Source organism: Brassica napus, chromosome A8, assembly GCF_020379485.1.
Source record: "Brassica napus cultivar Da-Ae chromosome A8, Da-Ae, whole genome shotgun sequence".
NCBI classification, from domain to species: Eukaryota; Viridiplantae; Streptophyta; class Magnoliopsida; order Brassicales; family Brassicaceae; genus Brassica; species Brassica napus.
In genome coordinates, this window is record NC_063441.1 from 2,182,139 (window position 1) to 2,208,538 (window position 26,400).

The 26,400-nt window shown below is 31.7% G+C and overlaps 5 protein-coding genes across 5 annotated transcripts; 2 read left to right on the plus strand and 3 right to left on the minus strand.

Annotated features, from left to right (window-relative positions):
• Window positions 1-3,522: 3,522 nt before the first annotated feature.
• LOC106442102 (putative nuclease HARBI1) lies at window positions 3,523-4,821 on the minus strand. The gene has a single exon (XM_048738948.1). The coding sequence runs from the start codon at window positions 4,819-4,821 to the stop codon at window positions 3,523-3,525; it is 1,299 nt and encodes a 432-aa protein (XP_048594905.1).
• A 1,797-nt stretch (window positions 4,822-6,618) lies between these two features.
• LOC106439034 (putative E3 ubiquitin-protein ligase XBAT34) lies at window positions 6,619-11,766 on the plus strand. Its single transcript, XM_013880375.3, has 5 exons — window positions 6,619-6,674; window positions 6,762-6,834; window positions 7,149-7,317; window positions 9,827-9,912; window positions 10,009-11,766. The coding sequence occupies exons 3-5, from the start codon at window positions 7,164-7,166 to the stop codon at window positions 10,336-10,338; spliced, it is 570 nt and encodes a 189-aa protein (XP_013735829.1). The 5' UTR covers window positions 6,619-6,674; window positions 6,762-6,834; window positions 7,149-7,163; the 3' UTR covers window positions 10,339-11,766.
• On the minus strand, window positions 11,522-14,541 carry LOC106439037 (phytochrome-associated serine/threonine-protein phosphatase 3). The gene is made up of 10 exons (XM_013880378.2): window positions 14,273-14,541; window positions 14,033-14,179; window positions 13,865-13,932; window positions 13,680-13,737; window positions 12,967-13,077; window positions 12,803-12,853; window positions 12,567-12,710; window positions 12,392-12,487; window positions 12,226-12,297; window positions 11,522-11,870 (listed from the first exon to the last, which is right to left on the minus strand). Exons 1-10 carry the CDS (start codon window positions 14,351-14,353, stop codon window positions 11,787-11,789), a joined length of 912 nt encoding a protein of 303 aa, XP_013735832.1. The 5' UTR covers window positions 14,354-14,541; the 3' UTR covers window positions 11,522-11,786.
• Window positions 14,542-17,420: 2,879 nt separating this feature from the next.
• Window positions 17,421-18,101, minus strand: LOC106442103. Its single transcript, XM_013883832.1, has one exon. It carries the CDS (start codon window positions 18,099-18,101, stop codon window positions 17,421-17,423), a length of 681 nt encoding a protein of 226 aa, XP_013739286.1.
• A 2,151-nt stretch (window positions 18,102-20,252) lies between these two features.
• LOC106443894 (endoglucanase 21-like) lies at window positions 20,253-23,439 on the plus strand. Its single transcript, XM_022717659.2, has 7 exons — window positions 20,253-20,407; window positions 21,091-21,389; window positions 21,470-21,777; window positions 21,873-22,271; window positions 22,363-22,498; window positions 22,597-22,769; window positions 22,868-23,439. The coding sequence occupies exons 2-7, from the start codon at window positions 21,098-21,100 to the stop codon at window positions 23,261-23,263; spliced, it is 1,704 nt and encodes a 567-aa protein (XP_022573380.1). The 5' UTR covers window positions 20,253-20,407; window positions 21,091-21,097; the 3' UTR covers window positions 23,264-23,439.
• Window positions 23,440-26,400: the final 2,961 nt, after the last annotated feature.

A 26,400-nucleotide genomic window follows, 5' to 3' on the forward strand; every position in this document is an offset into this window, starting at 1 on the left:
TTTGTTGTTCCTTGTTTACGTGCTGAAGATGAACTATGCGAAGTGTTTCCGTACACCTGTTTGGAATGCTGGTTGTAGGAAGATGGTGTTTCGTTTTGGTTTCTCTAAGGCACATCAAAATCATCTTCTAGATTCACAGTGTCGTATTCATTCTCGGTAACTGTCTCAGACTCCCTATTCTGATCCACTCTAGAACCTGGATAGTATCCATCATCGGTTGAAATATGTTTGCCTACAAAAAGTTGATCCAATTTGGCGAGATCAGTGAGGGGGTGTGCCCGGAGCTTCGAAGCATCATGTATTTCCTCAATTGAAAAAAAAAATTGTTATACTTTTCTAATAAAAAAAAGCAGATGGATATGATGTTCAAAGATTACCTGAATACGATCATTCAACCATTCATCATCCATTTGAATAGCTTTTGTGGTCTCGTGAAATGAAACTCCAGTCATACAACCCAATCGGCAATAAATGTCGTACAGTTTTTTATAGAATAAAACTTTTTTTTAATGGAAGCCATTTTGAATTTTGACCAGTTGCTGTTCGAAATTCATTTCTAATTCGCGTTTTACTCACTTTTTTTAAAGGATCAGTACGCCAATTTATTTTTTCCATTTTATTCTCATACATTTCTCGAAATATATGAACCCTGCTATCGTTCCATTGTATTTCGAGAAATATATGACCAACAAAGAAAAACACAAATCAAAGTGTTTATAAAAGGTATTTTGTTGAACTCTTTTTTTATAAACTCAAATCAAAACATCAATAAAATAACCAGATCTTAACAAAACTCCAAACTGCTTCAAAATAATAGTGTAAAAAAAATCTGAATGCTTATAAAAGTAGAAACATTTTGAGAATTCAGTCGAAGGAATTTTTGGGATAAAGCTTCAGTCGTGGTGCACGTCACAAATGAAGGTAATTAGATGAAAAACTGATTAACGAGTACTATGTTGTGAATGGTTGGCCTAAAATTTTGTTTATTTTCGTACTTTTGTCTAGGGGTAGGCGTTCGGGTACCTATTCAGGTTTGGATTCGGTCCGGGTCTATTTGGGTTTCAGGTTTTCCTGGTCAAATATTTCAGTTTCATTTGGGTATTTCTAAATTTCAGGTCGGATTCGGTTCGGATCTTTGCGGGTTCGGTTCGGGTTCGGATAACTCATTTAAATTATTTTAAAATTTTTAAAATTTATTATATATTTTAAATTACTGAAAATCTATAAACAAAATAATATATTATATATAAATTTGAATAACATATATCAAAATACCTAAACTTAACATATAAATTGGTTTGGTTTGAATATTTGGATAGAGAACAAATAAATATTTTAAGTATTTTTGGTATTTTGAGTATACTTTAACTATTTTAGACATTTACTTTTGATTATTTGTATATATTTTCAAGTATTTTGGATAAGTTAAAAGTATCAAATATATTTTTGATTTTTTTAATATACATTAAATCTAAAAAATAATTAATATATAGGTTTATAAATCTATTTCGGATACATTCGGGTACCCAAAATATTTCGGTTCGGATCGGATTCGGTTTCAGTTTTTTAAATACCACAATTTTAGATCCATTCGGATATTTAATCAATTTTGGTTTGAGTTTGGTACTAGTTTTTTGGATCGGGTTGGGTTATGTTCTTTGGATCCGGATTTTTTGTCCAGCCCTGCTTATGTCAAAATTAACCGATCATATTCCATTAATTATTTAGATTCAAATAAAATATAATTATTGAATTTAAAAGACATTTCAGCATTTAATCCACTTTTATTTGGTAGAAACAAATTCTCACCAAATATGTGAATTATAAAGACTTTTGGTCTCCTCTGACCATTCAACTCCAAGTGGTTTGAACTACACTTCGTTGCTAAGAAGAAGTCATGATATTTTGGCCTTGCTCTGTGTCCCAAGTCAACTTTTGAAATTGTCAGACACGTCTTTGCTAAGTAGTCATGATATTTCCACGAACCTTCTTAGCTTTCTTTTTTTTACTTAAAAAATATATATATGTTTTTGACTACTTATGTTTCTTTCTTTTGATACTTATATACATACAAAGTGCAAAGAAATCATAAACCATGAATTTAAAAAAAAAAAAAAAAAAAAAAAAAAAAAAACCATGAATTTAAATAAAAGTACCAAATTCTAGTATCAGAAGTTCAGAACTAAAAAAACTAAATTTGACTATATATACTTAAACATAAATATTTAACTTCTGAACAAACAAAAAAATTAAAACAGAAACGACGAGAAATGGACTAATCACCTTTTTCTTTTGCCTGCATTTGTTGAATTTGAACCAAACTTGAAATATAATTGACGAGACTGATAACTACCTGGTCATCGTTGGGAACAATAATCATCTGGCCCGATGAAACTTGAATAACAAATATCACCATTAAGGCATTAACTTGTTTTGATCAATGTATTTTAGTCCCGTCAACATCTTCCTCAACGACCTTTCCATAATTATTTAATATTATATATATATATAATTAGTAATTAATTTTTATTTTTAGATACTATTTTTTATGCGGACAACTAAATTAAAAGTCAAATTCTTTATTTTCTCGGACACTTCATCATTTAGAAAGAAAAGAAAAAAAAGAGAAAATCATTTATTTTTAGTGAGGAAAGTACTTTTTATTTTCTTAGTAGTTTCCTTGTATATTATATTATTATATATATTCTTCTTTTTTCTTAAAGAATTCTTCTATATATATATCCCCTTTTTTTAATTGTTTAATCATCGTGATAAAACCAAATTTTTTAGTAAAATGGGGCAACAACAGCTTAAAGACGAGATGCTATTTCAAAAAGTGAATCACAACGATGTCGAAAGTATCAAATCCCATTGCCATGAAGGGGCAGGACTCGAGGTTTTTCTTCTTTCTAGTCCCATCTTCACATCTTTATAATTGTAAGATTTCGTTTTTATCAGTTGCAACTGTGCGTTTTGGATGTAGTGGGCTGATAAAGAAGGAAGAACGCCATTAATCTTGGCTTGTGCAGAAACAGAGCTATATGATGTAGCAGAAACTCTTAAGGTTGCTAGGGCTAAAGGTTACAGCGATACTGTACGCGCCATCGAGGTATGCTAATAACACCTATTTCTATAATAAAGGAGTAAACAGCATGAGACGTTTTATGATTTAATACGCTTTTTAAACTGTTTGATTATGCAGAGTCGCATCTGCTTGTTCTCTGGCTGGATGCGTGAACTTTAGAGCACTTGCAATGGTCATCCCCACATTGGGATCCTTGGGAATTGTTTATTATTAATTTTGTTGCTTTTTTTTTTTTTTGAACAGTGAAGGACTCGAGTCCAAAAAGCTCGTCCAATGGTGATCCCGAAGACGGAATCCTTAACATTAAAATATTATTTTTTTAAAAAAAAAAATTGAAATTGAAAATTTATTGCATAATTAAAATAAAAGGTACAAGGATTCAATTCAAAGATACAAGGATTAAGAGATACAAGGTTTAAATATAAAGATACTAATTATTAATCTTCATCGCCAAATTTATTCCAAATGTTTTCGATCAAATCATTCTTCAATCGTTCATGAGTTTGCCTATCACGAAGATCATTTCGGTTGGGAAATATATTATTGAGAATTGTCGGGATTTCGTTTAATGTAGGGTTTGCGTTTAGGACCTCCGAAGTTCTGGAAGATTCTCCTTCTTCAAATTCTGAAATATCGTACCGCATTGAATAACCATCTCGTTCATCTTCAACAATCATATTGTGTAGTATGATACATGTTCTCATTATCTTCCCTATCTTCTCTTTGGCCATTGTACGAACCGGGTTTTTCACAATCGCAAACCGAGCTTGCAATACTCCAAAAGCCCGTTCGACATCTTTTCGGACTGATTCTTGAACTTGAGCAAATAACTGTTGTTTAGGAGTTTGAGGGAGTGCGATAGTTTGGATAAATGTTGACCATTTTGGATATATACCATCTGTGAGGTAATATGCCAACTTATACATGTGGTTGTTGACCATGTACCTCACCCTGGGAGCTCGACCTTCTAAAAGGTCATCAAACACAGGAGATCGATCGAGGACATTTAGATCATTTAAGGTACCTGGAAGACCAAAAAATGCGTGCCAAATCCAAAGATCTTGTGAAGCTACGGCCTCTAGGACAATAGTCGGTTTTCCGTGGCCACGGGCGTACTGTCCTTTCCAAGCGGTTGGACAATTTTTCCACTCCCAGTGCATACAGTCAATGCTCCCGACCATCCCAGGAAACCCTCGTTTCTCTCCCATATCGAGTAGTCGTTGAAGATCCTCTGCTGTGGGTGGTCGGAGATACTCATCTCCGAATAACTGTATTATCCCATCAGTGAAATGATGTAAACAAGAAAGTGCAGTGCTCTCACCAAGTCGGAGATATTCGTCAACCGTGTCAGCCGAATTTCCATAAGCAAGTAGACGAATTGCTGCCGTACATTTTTGTAGTGCAGTAAGACCCCACCTCCCCGTTGCATCTTTTCTTTGCTGAAAGAATGGAAAGAATTGTTCAAGGCCATCGACAATACGCATGAATAATCCCTTATTCATGCGGAATCGGCGTCTGAAAGTTTGTATCGAATATGTCGAATGGTCGTCGTTGAAATAGTCATTGGTTAGCTGGTGGTGTCCTCCTTCGCGGTGTCGTTCAGTATAGCTACGGGTTCTTTGCGGTATGGGTTCGGCCTCCACTATATCGTCGTAAATTTCGTCAATGAAATCTTCTATAATATCATCCAATCTCTCCTCGGTTTCATCATTTTCATCAGATGAAGATGACGACATTGCTTATCCTGGTGGATAAATAATAAGTTGCTTAGAAGATTTCTTATATTTAGAATTTTTCTACTTTAGATTATTTAGATTATTTAAATTATTTCTACTATAAGTTAAAAATATTTAGATTATTTCTACTTTTAAATCTTTTCTACTTAAAAATATTTAGATTATTTCTACTTTTAAATCTTTTCTAGTTAAAATATTTAGATTATTTCTACTTTTAAATCTTTTCTAGTTAAAATATTTAGATTATTTCTACTTTTAAATCTTTTCTACTTATAAATATTTAGAATTTTTCTACTTTTAAATCTTTTCTAGTTAGCATTAGCTCTGAAATGAGTATATTCCTTCCGCTATTCATATCTTTTCTCCACTAAAAACACGTTAAAAGAAAATAAAATCCGAAGTTTGGCAAGAACCACGTATTTCTAACGCTATTTTTTTTTACGGAATATACATTGTCAAGGGGATAGAAAAGAAAAGCAGAGTACCTTTACTTTTTTCGCCATTGGACAGGTGATAGAACACTCCCCATTGAAGCCTTTGAAGCTACTCCTGCAAACAAGTAACATTAGGCAGTCAAATGTTTTAATACAAACGCATAAACTGAAAATGCATTCCAAATAAGTCGAGAACTTACCATGTAGAACCAAGATTACCAAACCTATGACCACTAGCAGGCACACCATTAGCTTAACTCCTGTGGTATCCTTTCCTGCGTCGTACAGAGTCTTCTCTAGCAGCAGCAGCTTCTGCTCTCTCTCTGCAACTGCTTCCTTAAGCCGTCTTATCTCCGTCTGAAAGTCCCTCATCTCCTCCATGACCGCGTCATCCCACCACTTCCAGATGTGAGTGGCTCCATCAACGACATTGTTGCAGGTGAAATACCTACGGCCTGGATCTTTTTCCGTGTAGGCTGTAGCAACAACCGGCTCACTCCCACAGTAGCAGATCGTCGGGATGCCATCATCCCCCTCAGGTTGAGGTTGGTTCTGAAACGGCTCTCCATTATCGAAGCTACTCTGAGCTTCATCGGCGTAACCCTGAGCTTCAGCTTCGAGAAGTGAGGTGATGTCGACGGACGCTGATGATGAGGACGGCTGGCTATAGCTATACCTTCCCATTTTCGTTAACCTGCAAAGAAACAGACAAGCAAAACACAAAAATTAGCATTAATTTTCAAAAACAATAAGAAAGACGAACATATCAACACTAAATAGAGTCGCAACCCTAAATCGAATGGAAAAAATGCACAATGTTTAAATCCCTAAATCGATCGAGACCCGAAAAGGGTTTTAAAATCCCTAAATCGAACGAGACCCAAAAGGGTTTTCAAATCCCAAAAGCGATCGAGACCCAAAAGGGTTTTCAAACCCTAATATAAAAAATCCCCAAATCCCAGATTTTTTTCGAACCCTAATTTTGATACGAAACGATCCCAAATCTATTGAATATAAATGGAAACAACCACAGGAGAGATTTAGAAAAGAAAACGCTTCTACTTACCTTGACGATCAGACGGAGTTGAATCGCGACGGTGGGATCCGACAAATCGCCCTGGAGAGTTGAGAGGTTTTTTTTTTCTTTGCTTTCGTCGAAATGAGGTTTTTTTTTCGCCAATACCAAACACAAACGCTCCTCCGTCCAATCTCTGTCCGCCACGTCGCCCACGGACCGGGTCCGTCGAGATGCTATTTACGGATCAATCCGTCAAATGGGCTGGGTTTTTATTAATTAAAAAATCAGATTTTTGCAACGGACCGGGCTTAAGGACCCTGTGTCATCCCCCGTTGCAAGTGCTCTTATGGCCCCAGCTTTCTTGAATTATGTTCTCCTGATCAGCTTCTTTCAAGAAAAGTGTGAGTATCCTTCTTTTTTATTTGTTTCTTGTCTTTCTTACTGTTGCACATGAATATGAATCTGCTTTAGGACTTGTGTTTTTGCAGATGGGTTGTTATCGTACCAACTGATTCTCGAAACCCTTTGAAGTTGGAGTTAGTTGTGTATGCTAGTCTTCAGGTACTAAATATAATCCTTTCTCTTATGAAACTAGGATGTGTTTCCAAGTTTTGATATTACTATACTTGTGAAACTATTTGTTTTTTACTTAAGGCTTTCAAATTAAAAACATAAATAAATACATGATAGACTAAGAAGTCTTATAATAAGATAAAGTTTGCATGAAACATACTTCATGATAGGTTAAATCTCGAACCTAAGAGACCACTTAGGCCAAGATTAAAAAAACCAACAGTAAAATGTAAGAAAGTAGCTATTGAGAAGATCCACCACCCATTATACTTATGAAACTGTTATGATGTGTATATAACTAGGATGCACAACCCAGGATGGTGATGCCTTTGTGGAAAGCAAACTTGAAGGAGCCGAAATCAGATCAGTCTGATGCTTCAGTGATGATTGTTTGTAACTCCTCAAGGCTCAAGAAGCAGAGAAAAAGGGGATACATTTCTCACGCTAGGAGTTGGGCTCAAGTCGATAGGCGTAAGCAGTGGCGGAGCCAGAAATATTTTTGACTGGGGTCATAATATATAAATTTAATATTTATATATTATTATTATATAAAGATATTTTTTTTTTACAAAATTAAAAGGACATATAAAAATTTATACAAAAATTAGTGGGGTCAAATACTATATATTAACTAAATATTACAGTAGTTTCCAAAAAAATACACCAAAAAAAATTTTTCCTCCAATTTTAGTGGGGTCACCTGACCCCACACTCCCCTCTCTACCTCCGCCCCTGGGCGTAAGTGTATATAGTTTTTTATTCCCTATTTTTGCTTTAAAAATACTAGATTTTGACCCGCGCTTTCAAGCGCAGATTTATTTTTGTTTTTTTTCAATTGACAAATATTTAGTCAATGTCACATTTTCATATATTTGTGCTTTATTTTATAAAAGACTTAAAATTTTTATCTTTATTTATCTTATTTCATTTTAAATGATTATTTATGTTTAAAAAATTAAACTTTATTTTTTTAATGAATTAAGTTGGTATAACTCTGATAAATTAATTTTACTATGTGGTTAATATTTTAATTAAAAAAATTATATACTTTTAATAAAGATTTATACTTTTCAATAAAAAAATTCAATTATTTTTATGAATGCTTAAATTATATTAAGAAAAGAAAAAAAAAAATAATTAAGAATAGTTGAAAAAAAATTATTTGAACTTGGACTCAATGGCCCAAAGGAAAAAAAAAAGTGAGAATTGAATCTGATTTTTTAATAGGCCCAAATGGCCCCAGAGAGATTTGATGTGGGCTGGATCCAAAAATAATAGCCCAATATAGATGTGTTATTAATATTACTTGATTGTCCTTAATGAAACATGCAATGTTAGTAAAGAAAATGGCAGGCTAAGGTAATTATGACAATAGGATCCTGCTTTAATAGTATACATTTAGTAACCATAGAACGCTATTCTTTTTTTACTTGATGCTTCGACCTTTAATTGAAAACACTAGATTTTGACCCGCGCTTGAAAAGCGCGGGGTTGTTGGATTATATTATAATACAAAATCTTATTATATCGAAAAATATAATTTTTAACAGCTATATAATCTAAAAATTAGTTTATTTGAGATTTTATATGTACACTTTTACGTAAGTTTTTTTCGACATGAGAATTATATCCGGATAAAAAAAAACAACTGAACCGACCCAAAATTATAGGTTTAGTTCAGGTCCAGAGAAGATAATCTATTGAGTTTTTTGGATCCGCAGGTCTTTGTTTGAGTCTGGATCCTACCCTAGACCCGATCATAAATATGTGTTTATTAGGTATATTTGGACATTTTGAATATGTTTTCGGTATTAAGGATATTGTTTTTAAGTTTTTGGTTTACGATTAGAGTTTTGATTTCAGGTAAATTTTTTAAATTAAAAAAAATTGCGTATTTGGATAAACTTTTGAGTATTTTTCAGTTCATGTGTCAGATTTTGAATAAGAATTTAAATTTTTAGGTATTTGAATTTTTTTGGTATTTGTTTGGAGTTTCAAATACTTTTCGTGTTTCAGATATTTTTCAGATTTTTTAGATATTTCAAATTCTTTTAGGATCCTAAATACCCGAACAGATGTGGACCTATTACGTCCATATCAGGTCCAACAACCTTTTGATATAGATTTTTAACGTTATTATACAAAAACATGGTTGATAAAATATTTTTCTGAGTAAAGGTATCATAAGAAATAATATTAAGATCTGTTAAAAATATTTAAAATATTATATGTTTAGAATGATTAATGTATTATCAGAAAAATAATAAATAGTTATACATAACTCCAACAACTTCTTATATTAGATTTTTTAAAACTATTTCCCTTTTAATAGTATTTATTTGTTTTAAGTGAAAAGTATATAAAAATATAATATCTTAACCAATAATTTTCAAAATCTTGAATAATCAATACTGATATAGTGAAGTCGGGTTAGCTATAATAGAACCAATGAATTTCTTCATTTTTGTGAAGGTAACATGAATATTCTGAAAAATTATTTTTAAATATGAAAATATTATCAAACTATAGACGATTGAAAGTTTAGTATATGATATGAGATTTTAGTGAGAAAGTTTATATATGATATGATTACTTTATTATAAACGAAAGAGGAAGTTAGAATGTACACATATATGTCTTGTAATTTATCTTGCTTTAAATCATATATTATATGATAAAAGTGATAATATAAATCATTAGTTTCAATGCTTTTACGATTAAAAATCAAAATGGTAAATATAGTAATAGTAATGATTATGATTTAGGAGTGAGATTTAAATAAATAAAAGAATTAAATAAATTATTGTTAGAGAAATATATGGTAACATATTGTTAGTCTAAATTTAAGGTAAGACCAAAAAATAATGAGTTAAATGAAAGAGTCCAAACAACTTTCATAGGTAGATTTTTTTAGACTCATTCCCTTTTAATAGTATTGATTATTTATATTTTTCCGTTTTTACCTCAATTTTTTTTTTAGAAATGCGACTTAAGCTGGCAGCAGCAACCAAGGGCGACATAAAACAGCTGAACTCGTTTTGTGAGGCATGTAAAGGAACTCCACAGGTATGTTTTGCCATAATGATACAACTTAGGAAGTCAAGATATTTCCTACTTGTATTTCTCTCTGACTCGTTTGATAATAATTGAAAATTTATACAGCCAATGAATCCTCCAATTTTTCTGAAAACAACTGAAAATATCATTTCCAATGAGCTTACGCCATCAGTTCCTCTACCGAGAGCCGTAACGGTGGAAACAGAAGACGGTTCTGTTCACTATCCATCATTCTCGAGTGCAGACTATGAGAGTAAAGGAAGTGGTGAAGGATCTGGAGTGTGTGTGATTTGTGAGGATGCGTCATCGGAAGCAGCATGTGTGCCATGCGGACATGTTGCTGGATGCGTTTCTTGCTTGAAAGAGATCAAAAACAAGAAATGTCCTATATGTCGTGCCAGCATTGATCAGGTCATTAAGTTATATCATGTTTGAACAGAGAAAAAAGAAAGACAAAACTAATCATCTTATCTCCTCTATGGCTCGAAGATTCTCACCATTCATGTCCGCACCGGCTTCGTTTACGACTCAGTTATCTATTTTCTTTATCTTTTTTTCTTCCAATTTTATGTTTGGTTTTGTTAATCTTGGGCTTTTATTATGTTTGAACGTCTGGGTTTCATTAGATGGTTTTTGTTTCCTATATACTCTCTCCCTTTCAAATTATATAGAAGATAATCATTTTGCTATAATTCAAGTGTTGTCTATTTTATTTGGGTTGAAATGGACAAAAAAAGAATGTGAATCATGACAACTTTATAAGAAGTGGTGAAGGAAAAACTTATAAAGTTTTCTAAAAGTAGTTTAAAAAAAGGTGAACAACAAAAAAAAAATTTCAAAAATAGTTTTTAAATTGAAGATTTCCAAGGTTTTAAAAAATTGATTGACAAAATTTGGTTTTGATGAAAATTTACAAAATTATAAAGCCTCTACAACCTACACAACAATCGTGGGTCTGTATATCCAAATAACAAAATCTGCGAATGGTGTCCAAGGAACGACGAGGAATAATGCATTCCCTAACATTTCTAAAAAAAATTATTATTCACAAGGAATAATATTTCCTTCTCATTTCCTACCATTCTTCTTTTTTTTTACAGAAATAAAAAATAAAATTATTTCTTGTTAAATATGAAATTGAACAACCATTCATTTTTATTCCTGCAATTTTATTTTTTTACGTTCATTTCTTATTCGTTGCTCTTCTTTTCAGAATGGTCACCAGTCAAAACAGTCTAAACAAAAAATATTATAGACATCTATAAATATTAAATATTTATACATACATAAAATCAATTATACTGATAATTCAAAAATTTATAATAACAATTACTAACTAAATTAATTTTTTGATCATTTGAATATATTCGAATAATTTAGATATTTGTCAAATACATTCAGATATGGATCTGGAGGATCTTCAGTTTGTTAGACAAAATAATAAAGTATCCAATGCAAATAAACCTGAGGGCTACTGAACTACCCGACCCAAATCCAGCATTACTAGTACTAGTTATACATTTCGTTTGGTGAATTATTTATTACTGAACTTTGACGGCTTCATGATTTAATCAATCCAGCAATAACCGAAACTTAACCGAACAAAACAAAGAGGGGATGGATGAGAAGATTGGTCTTACATACAGAACACATGTATAACAACGTCCAGAGTCAGAGACCAAAGTTAAAAAAACTGCATCAAAACCACTAGAATTGCTAAAGTGACGATCACTTCCACAAGAAAATGTGTTTGTTTCCAAAAGAAGACGTAAAAACAATGGAAGTGTAAACACAACATCAGAAGATATACCTTGCAAGAACATAAGCCAACGGTAATGGCGCTAACTTCGTCAGAACAATATGCGACTAACATTGTAGGATCATCACAGGAAGTAAGGAACACCTGTTCTTGGCCCTCTCATTTGATTGTTCTCTTCTGTCTCCGTGAAGAACTTCACGTCCCTTTCCTGGTAATAAAAGCATAACCGTCAGTGAGGACTGGATCAGATCCTAAACACTTTCCAGAATAGTTCTACAGAAGAACAAGGCACAGAGATTCTACAAACCAACTAGGTCATTTCACATATATATAAAAGTCAAAAATATAGTTCTAACAATCTCACAAGAACTACCTGTCTAACTTCCATAAACAAGAAGTTCGTTCATGTTTGGGTTAGAGAGACAAGCACCAAAAGGAGCAACTTAATAGATACAAAAGGGTTACGCGTAAACTGAGACCCCTCTTGTTTAGAAGATAGGTGTAAGAACATGAGACACGAGATAATGGGATATCAGTAGAAAAAGAGGAAACAAATGACTTGCCATGTTGTCGTTGAAACTCAACATAGAAGCCACATTCCCACAGCGGTAGCAGTAGTTAGGTGCAGACCACACCTTTACACACAAAAATTAAAGGGAAGAAACATCACCAAGCAGCTTATTATACTTCAAAGTAGTCAGAATGAATCATAAGAAGCACTACACTTACAGTTACAAGTCCTTTGTCTTGGAACATGTACTTGAGACCTTCTTGGACAAGCTGATGTGCGCGGCATACTAGCTCAAGATTGTTTATATGGTTAAACTGCACACAAAAGCCAAAGTTAAAGAAGTGTTTCTTATACAGATTAATTCAAATTTTCAACAACAAGAAACAAACATACCTCAGTGGTAACCCTGGATCCGAAAAGCCAACCAGCGCCACGTGGACTAACAGCCCATGTTTCAATATCTTCAGGATCGCTCCACATAAGATCACAGAATGGTCCTTCATGCGGGATTTCGCAATTTCGATCAATCAATCTTATCTAGAGGACAAAATAAGATCTGAAGTATGAGATTCTAATCATTCAGGGTGAAAACAAGAAAACGATTAATAGAAAAAGCAGCACTTTTTGACCTGGTCAATTGTCCGTACATCTGGTGAAAGGCCACCATGAACACATAGAACCTACACCGAGGAAGCAATACTTTTTAAATATAATATACAACTTGTACATTCATATAAGTCTAAGAGAAAATACATCATAATACAATGCCAAAGATCATGAGGAAAATACTTACAGTGCCATCTATAATAGCGGAAAGAGTAAGATAGTCAAACACATCCGTGCAGTATCTCCAAGCATTAGCATTACCGTACTTCCTTTGGCATTCGTCATAGAAACCATAGACCTAGCAAATATAGTTTAAGACAACAACTTTATCAAAAATGAACCTGCAGGAACACAAACAAAGCGTAGCAAAAAACTAAACAAGAACAATTAAACGAGAACAGCGAGCAGGAAGAAAGTATGCAAAACAGCATCATTTCATATTTACACTTACAGTGGTTGTCTTGGATTATTTGATTACAAACATCCCAAGACTTGTCACTAATGTAAGAATATATAATCATAACTGTCACCAGATACTGGAATAGGTATACTCCTCAGCTTAATCATATTGAAGATTTACCACAAAAAGTGTTCAGAATACAACAAAATATCATACAATCTTCTTCATTGACAAAAATTATGAGATATTGAGTAGGAATAGACATACATCAAGAACTTCCAACAAGAAAACTCATGGGTGCAAAGGATCATGTTACTAAAGCATTGCAAAATTTTCCTAAAACGCATATTAGTTAACATCCATGTCTACGTCTGGCATGACATTACCACATGTACATATATAACTTTCGGATCCAATTAAATTCAAAACTAACTTATCTCCTAGGAACTGCGTGAAGAGCATTGCAACAATAAACATCAGGGAAACAGAATAAAACATACCTGAGTAAGCTGTCTGCTTTCATGATTCCCACGCAAAAGTGTGATATGGGCTGGATATCTGCAACATTAAAGAGCTCAACGGAGCAGTGTGTTTAACAGCTTAAAGAGCATTCTCACGAGAACTATGACATATACAGTGAGACAGAAAACATGAGCTTATTAAAAGAGTTTCAAAAAAAGCATACCTTGATTTGAGAAGCAAAAGAATAGTGAAAACCTCAAGACTGTTGTAACCTCTGTCAACGAAATCTCCCTGAGAAAAGCAAATAGAAACCTCCTAAGTATTCAACATCATACTGATTGATGTGCCCCCAAAAAAAATAAAACAAGAAGAAGAGCAGTAAGTTCATTACCATAAAAATGTAGTTAGTGTCGGGAACATGACCACCGGTCTGGAAAAGCTTCATAAGATCGTGAAACTGGCCATGGATATCACCACAGACGGTGACAGGACTGTTGACAGGTTGTACGTTTGATTCCTCAATCAGAATCTCTTTCACCTGTTAAACACCACCACCATATAAACGTTACCAAATCAACCGTTGAGAAGTCTATAATCGCAGAAGATTCCAAGGGGGAGGGTAGGAAGGTACGTATTCGCAGAGGAGGTGAAGCTCGTCTTCGGAGAGATGTTGGCCGTCTTTGACCTTGGATATCCACTGATCTAAATCCATGATGATTTTGGCCTCTCTCTCTCTCTCTCTCTCTCTCTTCGGATTTGGATCTCTAGCAGAGCATTGCTCTCTCCGCCTTGGTTTCGTTTCGTTTAGGGTTACGTAAAGAGACACGAGGAACAAACCAATGTCTGACCCAAAACCCAATTTGGTCTTCAAACTCGGATCCGTCTCTCTTTTTTTGTAACACATCAAACATCACTTAGGTGATTTCAAAGTAAATATATTATAATAATAATTAATTGCTACTTAACTTTTAATTTAAATTAATTTATAATTTATATGCATCATTTATATTAATAATATTATAATATTTTAATTATATACATAATATTATATATGTTATATATAATCGGTTTTGTTATTTTTACAGTTGATTTAGTTATCATTTGGGTAAATTGGATTGCATCTCAAAATTTAACTGTAATATTTTTTTATTCTAAATATATTAAAATTTTGATTAATTTCTTATTTGCATTTAGGTGGTTGTTGACTTAGATATATAAATATATTTTATGAAAATTATGTATAACTTAAGATATATTGTGCTTAGAGTGAAATACAAAGTAAACTAAAATGTATGATTCCAAATTACATAAATTAATAAAATGATAATATTCTAAAGTCTCATGCATATATATATATATATATATATATATATATATATATAAATTTTACAAAAGAACTAAATTATAACAGTTGGTTAATATTTTATTTTCATTTTAATATGTTTTGAATTGTCCTGTTATTTATATTTATAAAATAAATTACTCTTCTTATAAAATTGTATATTCTTATCGTAGTTAAATCTATGATTTTAAATATAAGTTGGATTAGTCGAGTCACTCATGTTGTGAGTATATTGAGTTACATATATTCTTTCAAATTCAAAATGAAGTATAATTATTTTTATTATAATTCAGTCAAATCAATTTATTTATCGTTTAAATGTGCATGTGTTTTCATAATATTTATCAAATTGTATGTTGATGTTTATAAAAATATTATAAAATAAAAGGATAATCAATAAGAAGTTACATGCATAAGTAGTTGATACATTTTTGGACGCTTATGAACACATATTACAATAATTAAAATATTTTATAAATTCTAATAACTTTATACCTTTGATTTATTGAATGGAAACTGAAATTTATGTTAAATAATCTTAAAATGAGAATTTAAATTGCTTAAAATTCTGGAAGACTTCCGTGTAAGTCGTTTTCCGAAGACTTATATGGAAGTCGTCTAATTAAAATTAAATATTTAAGTTTTATTTTTCAATTACAAAAGTAACCCGAGACGACTTTTACTGACAGTGAGAAGACTTCCACCGAGAGTTCGGAAGACTTACATGGAAGTTTACCGGTGGAAGACTTCCGTGTAAGTCTTCTAGAGAAAGTCAAACTTCTGACACAATCCGGTTAATTTTAAAACTAACTTGTTTATCCTAGACTACTTACGAGGAAGTCTTCTCTAGGTATTATCGAGATTTTTTTGCTAACAAAGAAAAGTTGGAAGACTTCCACATAAGTCGTCTCTAAAAGCACACATAAAGTCAGTTGCAAAACTAACCTCTACATTGACCAGAAAACTTCTATATAAGTTCTCTACGGCCATAAGACTTACACACAAGTCTTTTGATAAACAAATCTGAAAAAAAATCAATTTCATACTTTCAACCAGTAAGATAAGTTGATTAGCTTCACCTATCACACATAACTTCACCACGAAACAGACCCACTTGTTAATGACAAAGAATCATGAGTTTGAACATTACAAAGTTTAGAATCAAAATCTTGGTTTTTTTTAATGAATATAGAGAGACAATGAAAGAGATGTAGTTTGTGTGCATAAGTAATAAGATATGAAGAGTAAAAATTAAACTTTGGTGCATTAGGAGCATCAAATTGGTTGTTCGTGGTGGGTTGGTGTATTGATGGCAGTGACAATATTGTAAATACTTGATGAAGATGAAGATGATAGAGTAAAATACTCATTTTCGAGAAAAAAAGAAAAAAATGGAATTTTTGTGAATAATCCGAACTTTTTAGGTGAATAGAACAAATGAAAGTTCCAAAAAAAAATCATGGCTTAGTTTTATGTTTAACATTTTGTTTTGAGTCATATTTGAAAAAAGCACGTAAATTTATTCAACGAAATTATTATTTACCATTTATATTTTTTTTTGTATGTTTGTTCGCTTTTGTGTGTCTGTTGTATACAAAATAATTTTTTCGTATACAGTAAAAACTTTATAAATTAATAATGTTGGGACCATGATAATCTATTAATTTATGTAGTTATTAATTTAAATCCATATTTAGATTTATATTTTCAAACATACTTTTTATTCACAATAAGGAAAGAATGTTTTATATCATACAATTCTAAATTAGTTAAAACTTTCTAAATTTGAATTTCATCTATTTTGTGAGATTATTTGATACCTTTTATGTATGTTGAATACATATGGAAATATATATATAAATGAGTTTTTATATGTAATTTGATAAATTAACACCAAAATATTGAAATACAAAATAAAAATTAGAGGTACAATTCATTTTGAAGATTAATAAACGATAAAATATTCTATTTATGTGTATATAAAATTTTTATATATCCAATTATTAATTTATGATTTTGATGAGGCCATATATTTAGTTAGGATTTTTCTAAATATTATTCATATAATTTTATCGAATAATGTCATATTTTATATTGGTCCAACTTGAGACCAAAAGAATTTATTAATTTACCGTGTTTATTAATTTAACGAGTATTAATTTATAAAGTTTCTACTGTAGTTGGTTTTCTAAGACTTTGAATGTGAATCCAGAAAATTTATTATTGCCTTAGTTTCCATTCTTTTTTTTTTTGTCAATGAATACTTTCATTCAAGAATGGTAAGACAAAGTCTTGTAAAGTAGCTACCAAACAAGTAAAGGATAAAGAAAACCAAAAGGAAAAGATAGAAAAAGAGAGAGAGCATCAGTAGATGCGAAAACATTGAACTTCAGGAGAAGAACAGATAAAGATAGTCACCCTCTATCACTTCAGTATATCACGGTGATGATAGAGGGAAATTACGTGTTCTGACCACCACCTCCCATCTGGGCTCTGAATCTCTGATAGATGAGGACAGCCAACCCGGACCACCATTCGCAATATAAGATTGATAGCGTCGGTCTTTTGTAACACTTGTAGCGATCTCAACTGCTATATCATTAGTCCCCGCAGAAACCAACTCAATATGACACTGATCAAACTGGTACAGGGCTCGAATAATCCTCGAGAGCTCGACTGTCAGATGAGGAAAATTGTGAGGACAGGTGATTGCTTCCCATAGTGTATCAGAAGAAGTTTCCACTATGATTTTCCGAATACGCAAGTCATGCATAGCTTCAAGAACCCATCTAATAGACATCAACTCAGCTTCCATTGAGGCTCCCCTAGGTGCAAATGCCCGTCTACTATGGAAAACAGGTATACCTTGTGAGTCACGCACCAACCAAGTAGCACCAAAGTTCTCATTACCCTTCATCCAAGAGGTCGCCATATTACATTTGACAAAGTTAATTGGGGGTTTTTGCCAATGCTTTACCGAAGGGATGATAGAGCATACCGCCTCTTGAGGCATCAACTGGAGGGTGAGCCAACTCGAGGATTCCTCCGAAGCCTTCGAGAATATAGAAGCACCATCAAACTGGACTTTCTCATAGCCTCCGATTCCCTTAGTTTCCATTCTAGATGACGTGTATTCACTTAAGGATCTAGAAGAATTGAATATCTTTAATATTAAAACATAACTAGAACTTGATCGGCGCTTCCGCGCGGGTGTTTGATTTAATTTGTGTTCAACATAAGTTTATAAACTGTTTATTTTATATAAAAAATTCTATGTACATTTTTTTTGTTTTGTCATTTACATATAGAGTAGAATATATTATTTTATAATATAGATGTTTGATAATAATTTTTTTATTTGTACATAATAATATAGATGTTTGATAATATAGATGTTTGATAATAACTAAAGATGGCTTTCGTAAGAAACACACATATCCTGCACAAAAAATTATAACAAATATTTAAATTGATTAGCATATATTTTAGAGGATATTGGAGGTGTATATAGGAAAAGGTTATCTCCCTTTAATACATGCAATTTAGTTAATATTCATACAATATTAATAATGGCAATATACGAATATCGATTTGGTTAGATAAACTATATAATTGTAATTAATTAATTTAAATTGATTTTAAATGTAGTGACAAAATCTATTGATTTTAAATGTAGTGGCAAAATCTATAAATAAAAAAATACAAAAATGAAGTATTTAATTTATTGTAAATGCAATGGCTAAATGTGTAAATAAAAGGAAGTATTAAAAATATTGTTATCTACGTTTCCAAACAGTTGTCATTTATACTACTATCCATGTTCTTAACACAATTTTTTTATATTGTTATCCATGTTTCCAAACAGCACCAAAAGGTATTTCGTTTTAATAATATAGATCATTCTCATGTACCCAACTTTAAAAACAAATTAATATAACATTTTATTATATAGTTAAATTCACTCCTCTAATTATAAAAAATAACATTATACTACTAAATATGTTTCCAAACAACGCAATAACTAATCATGTGTCTAAACAATATAAAACATTAGGTTCTACATTTTTTAATAAGTTTTTTTATCTTCTTTGATTTTTTTTATTTTAACGCTTCATATCATTTATAATTTTTTTTGAAAAATAAGTATAACTATTTTTGTGGGTTTAAATAATACAAAATCATTTAATATGAAATTAATTAAATTAATATACGAGAACATATTCTTAAAAACATATAACTATATATGTGAGATTATGCTTGGTGTAGGATGACATCAAATAGTTTTATACAAATAAAATATTAGAGTCAATAAATTTACATCAAATAAGTTTTATAATTTAAAACTTATCAAATAAGTATATATCATAAATTTAATCAAAACAAATATAGATATTTTATTAAAACTATGAAATGGATAAAATAATTAAAAACAAAATTAAATAATATTTTAGATAATTTTTCTATTTAATATAAGATATAAAATAATATAATTTTATAGTTTTAAAATACACTAAAATATTAAACATTACTTATAAAAAATAAAAATTCTGTTAACGAATATTATCGCGCTTTTAAGCGCGAGTCATAATCTAGTTAATGAATTAAACTTTATAACTTTGGTGAATTAGGGAAAATTTCTATGATTTTTATTAAATTTTTTGCAAATTACTATGATTTACATGACTTTGTGACTTTGGTGGATTAGGGAAATGATTTATAACTGATGAAGAATTCTTAAAGGCTTGTTCATTATTTTGAAAGAGTTGGGATCCACTATGATCCATTATTTACTTACCTTGCAAACCACATATACAGTGGAGAATATAACTATAATAATGGAGAGACTCCGTAAATAGAAAAACATTATCTAATTATTTAAAAGGTTAGAGAAAAAAAGAAATGCAAAACAAGGAAGCATCTGAAGCAAGAATCTCCCGCAATGCACCATATTAGTATTCAAATTCCATATTCTTGTTTTGTCAATTGTGAACACTAAAACTCTTACTCATATTTTTTTTTTAATTATTGATTATTAATGTTAGATTTTATTAATCAATACGGTTTAGTCTTTAAATTTATGAGTATTATTTGAAATTCTTAATGATTTTAATCGATTTTGATCAGTATTAAAGATTACAATTTAAATAATTTGCTTTAAAGTTAATATAAAGTTTTGTTACTGAGAAGAGCGCCCACACACCTCAAATTTAAAGTTAAACAAACTTTAAAGTAAAATTGATGATATATATACTTTTAGAAGAAAGTTTATTTCCAAAAGCTTAATATTATGATGTTTTAGTATTTTCTTGACATCAGAACTCCATATTACTGGAGAAAAACTTCTCTGACTAGAACGAAGAACATTTCCTGATAGCCATCGTCGGTTTGAACAGCCACAACTTTAATTTCTGCACTCACAAACAGGTTTGATTTCTGCACTCATCAACATTTTCCACCATTATCAACATTTTCCACCATTCTTCAAAAACAAAATCCACAGTTAGTTTACACTTTTATCAGCTCGACCGTAAGCCTTTTTTCCAGTAACGTGTAATTTCAAAACCCTGAAATGACTTTATCACTTACTTCTCTGCGAATTGCGATCATCAATAATTAAGAAGTTGAACCTTTTAACATTACACTTTGTTAGCCTCTCAAAAGTAACATTTGATTGTCATATTTTTTTTTCAATTCTTGTTCACCCGGCGGCAACTTGCCTAAAGCACAACAAGAACAACTTCTTATGACGTGTTATCTCTTCAGACGCTCGAGTCCACAGCTCTTCAAAATGCAATTAAGAGATCACTCTTGTATTCATCACATTGGTATCAATATATAATTCAATTCGATGATACTATTTCAATAAAGTTGTACACAAAAATAACTTTTCCTCTGTTTGCCAAAATCTTATAACGAGTTGCAAAATCTTTATTTTTAAGTTTTATGTTAGTTTCATACATGTGTATGGTTATGGTTCAAAACATGTTACCGCAACATATAATTTCTTGTTTCACACGAAAACTCTCGATTCTGACAATCGTAGACGATCCCTTAAATTTTTAGTGTTGCAATTTTCAGAACTCTCTCTTACCTTTTGTTTGCATCAGATAAAAGATGAGAAGGGAGCTGGAAATGCAAGAGATGGACTGGACGGCTCTTGCAAATCCTTCGGAAGAGATGCAGAGGAGCTGGCTATTGCAATCTACTACGCTCACGATGAAGACATATGTCCAGAAGAAGAAGACATATATATGGACTCTTGCCTTCATCGGCGTACTTGTGGTTATTGCGTTTACGATGATGACGATCAGAGCTCTCACACATCTCGACCACTACCAACAACAACCGCCTGAAACCTACAGCATTGCGCTTCACACTGGGCTCAAGTTTTTCAACAGCCAGCGTTGTAAGTGAAAACAAACACTTAGTTTATTATTAATTAATAGTCTTGTACTATAATCTTACATGCTCTGCTTTGTTGTTTAGCTGGGCGCTTGCCTGAAGAAAACAACGTTACGTGGAGAGGGGATTCGTGTATTCAAGATGGGAAGTATCCAGGGAGCAGCTACCCACACCTGTCTGGAGGTTATTACGATGGTGGTAATGCTATCAAATCGAACTTCAAAATGTCTTTTGCAATGACCATGTTGAGCTGGAGTGTCATCGAATATCATTCCAAGTACCAACAGCTTGGCGAACTCATCCATGTTGAAGGAATTATCAAATGGGGAACTGACTACTTCCTCAACACTTTCGACAGTAGTGCTGATACAATCCATGATATGGTGTTCCAGGTTTAAAAAAAAAAGATTCTTACTCCTTCCAATACAACTTTGCATAATTACGTGCATTTTATGATTTGTTACAAGTTTTTTTTCCCTTTAAACAGGTCGGACATGAAGGAACTGAACGTTACTGCTGGATCCGCCCTGAGGACATTGATTACCAAAGACATGCAGATATCTGTTTCAGTGAATGCCCTGATCTTGCTGCAGAAATGGCGGCTGCACTTGCCTCAGCATCCATCGTTTTCAGTAAAAACGTAGTGTATTCCCAAAAGCTTATTCACGGTGCCAGGATTCTATATAAGTATGCAGAGTCATCTATGAATACAGACACAAGCTCGTCCTGGGATGAGCTTTTATGGGGTGGGGTTTGGCTCTATTATGCTACTGGAGATGTAAGTTTTCTTGATCGGGTAACCACTCTTGCCTTGGCCGATCCTTCAGGTGTTTTCTCTCGTGACTCTGGTGTGTTTAGTTGGAACACAAAGCTCGCCGGGGCTCAGGTACGTTACTCTATAAGACCTTAACTAGGTCTGTTTTTTCAGAACTGATGTTTACCCTTTCTGAATATTTATTCTTATTATCAACTGTTAGTTGCTATTGACCCGGTTGAGGCTGTTTTTGAGCCCTGGATATCCATCTGAAGAAGTGTTGAGAAAATTTTATAATCAAATCGGAAATGTTATGTGCTCTTACTTGCCTTCTTTCAACAAGTTTAATAGAACCAAAGGTGAATAAATAGTTGTCTGCGATTTTGCCTTTATATTCTATATTTTCTCAAGAGTATGTATAACCTTTTTTGAGATATCTTTTCTGCCATATCTATAGGAGGTTTGATTCAGCTAAACCATGGAGATCCACAGCCTCTCCAGTATGCTGCAAATGCGGCTTTCCTAGCAGCATTATATAGTGATTATTTAGATGCATCTGATACTCCTGGATGGTCATGTGGGCCTAATTTCTACTTAACTTATGTACTACGCGACTTCTCGAGATCACAAGTAAGCATCCCTTCAACAAACAAAACAGAGCAAAAACAGAGTAAATGATCTTTATATGAACAAGTATTTTGTTTATCTCTTTTTTTTGTTTCATGCAGATTGATTACATACTCGGTAAAAACCCACAAAACATGAGCTATGTTGTGGGCTTTGGAGAGAGGTACCCAAAACGTGTACACCACAGAGGAGCTTCAATTCCAAAGAACCGGAAAGAGAGTTGCAAAGGAGGATGGAAATGGAGAGAAAGCTCAAAGGAAAACCCAAATGTGATTGAAGGAGCAATGGTCGCTGGACCGGACGGACATGATGGGTTTCATGATGTTCGTACGAACTCAAACTATACAGAGCCGACACTGACGGGCAATGCGGGTCTCATTGCTGCTCTAGTTGCCTTATCAGGACAAAAAGACAATTTAGACAAAAACGGTATCTTCTCTGCGATACCTCCTTTGTTCCCGGTCGCACCTCCGCCACCAGCACCTTGGACACCTTGATTAGTTTACCTTTGCTCTCATCTCTCTTTAAATCTATCCTCTCTTTAAATCTATGTTTTATCATGTTGTTAGCATGTACTACTACTTGTGAAAACAAAACAATGGGTTATGGGTCTGGTCTGTTGAAGAACACTTAGCTACGAATGATTGAATGATTGATGATTTCGAATTGTTAAGACGTATTTTAAATACAGCTATTGTTAATTGTGGGTGCCAAGTTAGCTATGGGTGATTTACGAGAAGCAAAACCGAGCGTGAATCACTGTTTGATTCGATAAAACTAATCAGCATTATCTAATGATAAAACTGACAAGGCATAACATAACATCTAATGATAAGTGTTTATTTAGATTTCGTGAGATAAATGTAACTCCGTCATACTCAACACAACATCTAAGGCTAACATCTAATGATAAGCGCTATATTATTTTGTTTATTGACAGTTGAGTTGAGAATTTACATTGAATCCTCTTTTCTTAGCAACAAAAACAATATTGGAATGAGAATGTTTTTAAAAATTGAAAGTTACATATTTTTCCTAACTTAGCCATGATTGAGGCTTCTGAACAAGAAGATAATAAATAATTATGATTTGTTATGAATTAAGGAAAATGAGGTAAAAAAAACACCACATACAAAGTCAGATCTTTAGTTTAGCCAAATTTAGTTTTTCTTTATGGAGTTTTCATATCAGACCAAGAATTAGAAACATAATCAAATTGTTAGAAAAAAACGAAAATCAGAAAAACTTTAGAAGAAAATAAAAGTCGTGAAATCGATTGAAAATCAGAATTCAAGTGCCGAGTGAAAAAATCACATTATTTCCACGCAACTCTAACTCTTTTCACTAGACTGTATTGTGTTTTTATTATATTTACCAATATTTTTTATAAGAAAATACATGTTATTGGTTATAGATTACGTCAATTATGCAACATGCCCAACAATATTGACACGAAGCTCAACCATTTTTATTGGTATTCTTAAAGAATGGTCTAATAACTATGTATGTTAAATAAGCCGAGAATATTTGTTTTACATTTATTTTATTTTGCTTTATATTAGTAGAAGAAAATAATTCTAGGTAAAATATCTAGATCCGAAGAACCGAACCGAACTAGATTTGAAAGTAATACTAAACACAAACTAAAACCGATTACGTAATCAGATGAATTCAAAAGTTTAATGTACAGATAAACATCCCCGAATCTAATCCAGACTAAAATATTTTAGATACCAAAAATATCTAAATCACAATTATATACTTAAATATGTTAATTATTTTAAATTTTATATCTACTAAATATTCAAAAATATGAAAATATCTAAAAATTATCAACATAGTCACAAGTAAATACCTAAAAATAATAGAAAATATTCAAAATACTGAAAATATTTATATGTTCTCCATCCAAATATTTAATGTGAATTAATTTTTATGTAAATTTAAATATTTAATCTTACATTATTCAATTTTTTATGTTTTATATTATTTTATTTTCAGATATTGAACATTTAAGTATATTTAGATTTTTGTTAAAAATAAATAATTAGAATGAGTATCTGAACTCAAATCCGAACCGAACCCGCAATGATTCGAACCAAATCCAAACCAAAATTTGTAAATATCCAAATATGATTTAAATTTTTAACTCTAAAAATCCGAAATCCAAATAGATTGACTGAATCCGAACATATATATGAATGACAATCCCTAGAAAAAGCTATACAACAAATTCTTTAGTACATCATACAATAAATAATCTAATAAACAATTTCACTCTGCACACAACATGGGATACTACCTAATAAAACATTAATTTGTGTTCAAAACGATTGGAACGCATATTATCTGAGTTTTCGATATAAAATTGAACGTAAAAATTGTTCAACGAAATTATTATTTACCATATAATACATTGTTCATCGAACAAAATCAGAGTGGCGCAGCGGAAGCGTGGTGGACCCACAACCCACATGTCTTAGGATCGAAACTTGGTTTCTGATAGAGAGTCTGTCTTTTGATGACAAAAAAAATACATTGTTCAACGAAATTATTTTACCATAGAATGAATTTTGACCTATTTTGGTTGTTTCATAACAAGACTTTGACTATAATTTTGTTCAACAAAATTGTTTTTCCCTGAGTTTCTATTGTAGAAGAAGTGTATTCAACTAAGGATCTGAAAAGATTTGAATATTAATCAATTTACATGACTTTATGGCTTTGGGTAATTAGGAAAAACTACTATATTTTGTTATTCTAAATCTTTATTCTTCTTGTCAAACTATACTGAAGTGTATATTCGAACGGCCATGCCTAAACAGAATTATTATCACATAATGAAATTTTGAGACAAAAATTTATTAGTCACAAATGTGTGATATCTTAGTGACATCTTAGAGACGACACTATGATTTAATTGTGATGTCACAAAATTAGTAGCTATTTTGTCATAATATTGTTATGATCTAAAATCTATCTCGTTAGCTCTCTTCTTTTGGATGATCAGTTGTTTTTTTTTTTTTTTGGTAAAAGGATGATCAGTTGTTGTTGTATAGCTCTTCTATTTGTAACCAAGACTTTGATTGCCCTAGTTTTATATGGATTTGGTGGCAACTTCATCATTTCACATATATAATGGCTCTGATTGGTAAACATTGATTAATCACAGAATCAAGAAAAAAAAGTTAAGATGTGGAAAAAATTAATTAAGTTGTGGAAAAATTAAAAAATTAAAGAATAGCAGAATACATAGTATATTAATTATATATTTTGTATGATCACTTTATTACAAGGAAAAAATCCCAAAATTAAAATAATTGTTACAAAATATGAAAGTAACTAAAATTTATTAAAAATACTTTGCTTCTTATTATAAAGAATTAAATTATTTTTAATATGTTTAAAATAATAAATTGACATCTTATTGTCTTACGAAACAAATTATAATATACTTTTATTTACAGCAGAACTATTTTAAAAAGTTTATTGATATTCATTTACAATTTTAAAATGATATTATCGTATAATTAATAATGTGAAAGTGTTGATTTGTAAATAACCTACTAAACACACACTTTTTCACTTAATGATTTTTTTTTTGTATTTTGTCAGCGAAAATGCAAACTTTCGT

What these genes read in the sequence shown, in the direction of transcription:
- LOC106439034 (XM_013880375.3), top strand. Translation starts at nt 7,164, where the DNA reads ATGGTGATGCCTTTGTGGAAAGCAAACTTGAAGGAGCCGAAATCAGAT. An exon ending in TTGGGCTCAAGTCGATAGGC is followed by an intron (nt 7,318 to 9,826) that starts GTAAGCAGTGGC and finishes TTTTTTTTTTAG; the next exon opens with AAATGCGACTTAAGCTGGCA. An exon ending in CATGTAAAGGAACTCCACAG is followed by an intron (nt 9,913 to 10,008) that starts GTATGTTTTGCC and finishes AAATTTATACAG; the next exon opens with CCAATGAATCCTCCAATTTT.
- LOC106439037 (XM_013880378.2), bottom strand. Translation starts at nt 14,353, where the DNA reads ATGGATTTAGATCAGTGGATATCCAAGGTCAAAGACGGCCAACATCTC. An exon ending in TTCACCTCCTCTGCGAATAC is followed by an intron (nt 14,180 to 14,272) that starts GTACCTTCCTAC and finishes GGTGTTTAACAG; the next exon opens with GTGAAAGAGATTCTGATTGA. An exon ending in ATGTACGGACAATTGACCAG is followed by an intron (nt 12,711 to 12,802) that starts GTCAAAAAGTGC and finishes TTTGTCCTCTAG; the next exon opens with ATAAGATTGATTGATCGAAA.
- LOC106443894 (XM_022717659.2), top strand. Translation starts at nt 21,098, where the DNA reads ATGAGAAGGGAGCTGGAAATGCAAGAGATGGACTGGACGGCTCTTGCA. An exon ending in CAAGTTTAATAGAACCAAAG is followed by an intron (nt 22,499 to 22,596) that starts GTGAATAAATAG and finishes CCATATCTATAG; the next exon opens with GAGGTTTGATTCAGCTAAAC. An exon ending in GCGACTTCTCGAGATCACAA is followed by an intron (nt 22,770 to 22,867) that starts GTAAGCATCCCT and finishes TGTTTCATGCAG; the next exon opens with ATTGATTACATACTCGGTAA.
- LOC106442103 (XM_013883832.1), bottom strand. Translation starts at nt 18,101, where the DNA reads ATGGAAACTAAGGGAATCGGAGGCTATGAGAAAGTCCAGTTTGATGGT.
- LOC106442102 (XM_048738948.1), bottom strand. Translation starts at nt 4,821, where the DNA reads ATGTCGTCATCTTCATCTGATGAAAATGATGAAACCGAGGAGAGATTG.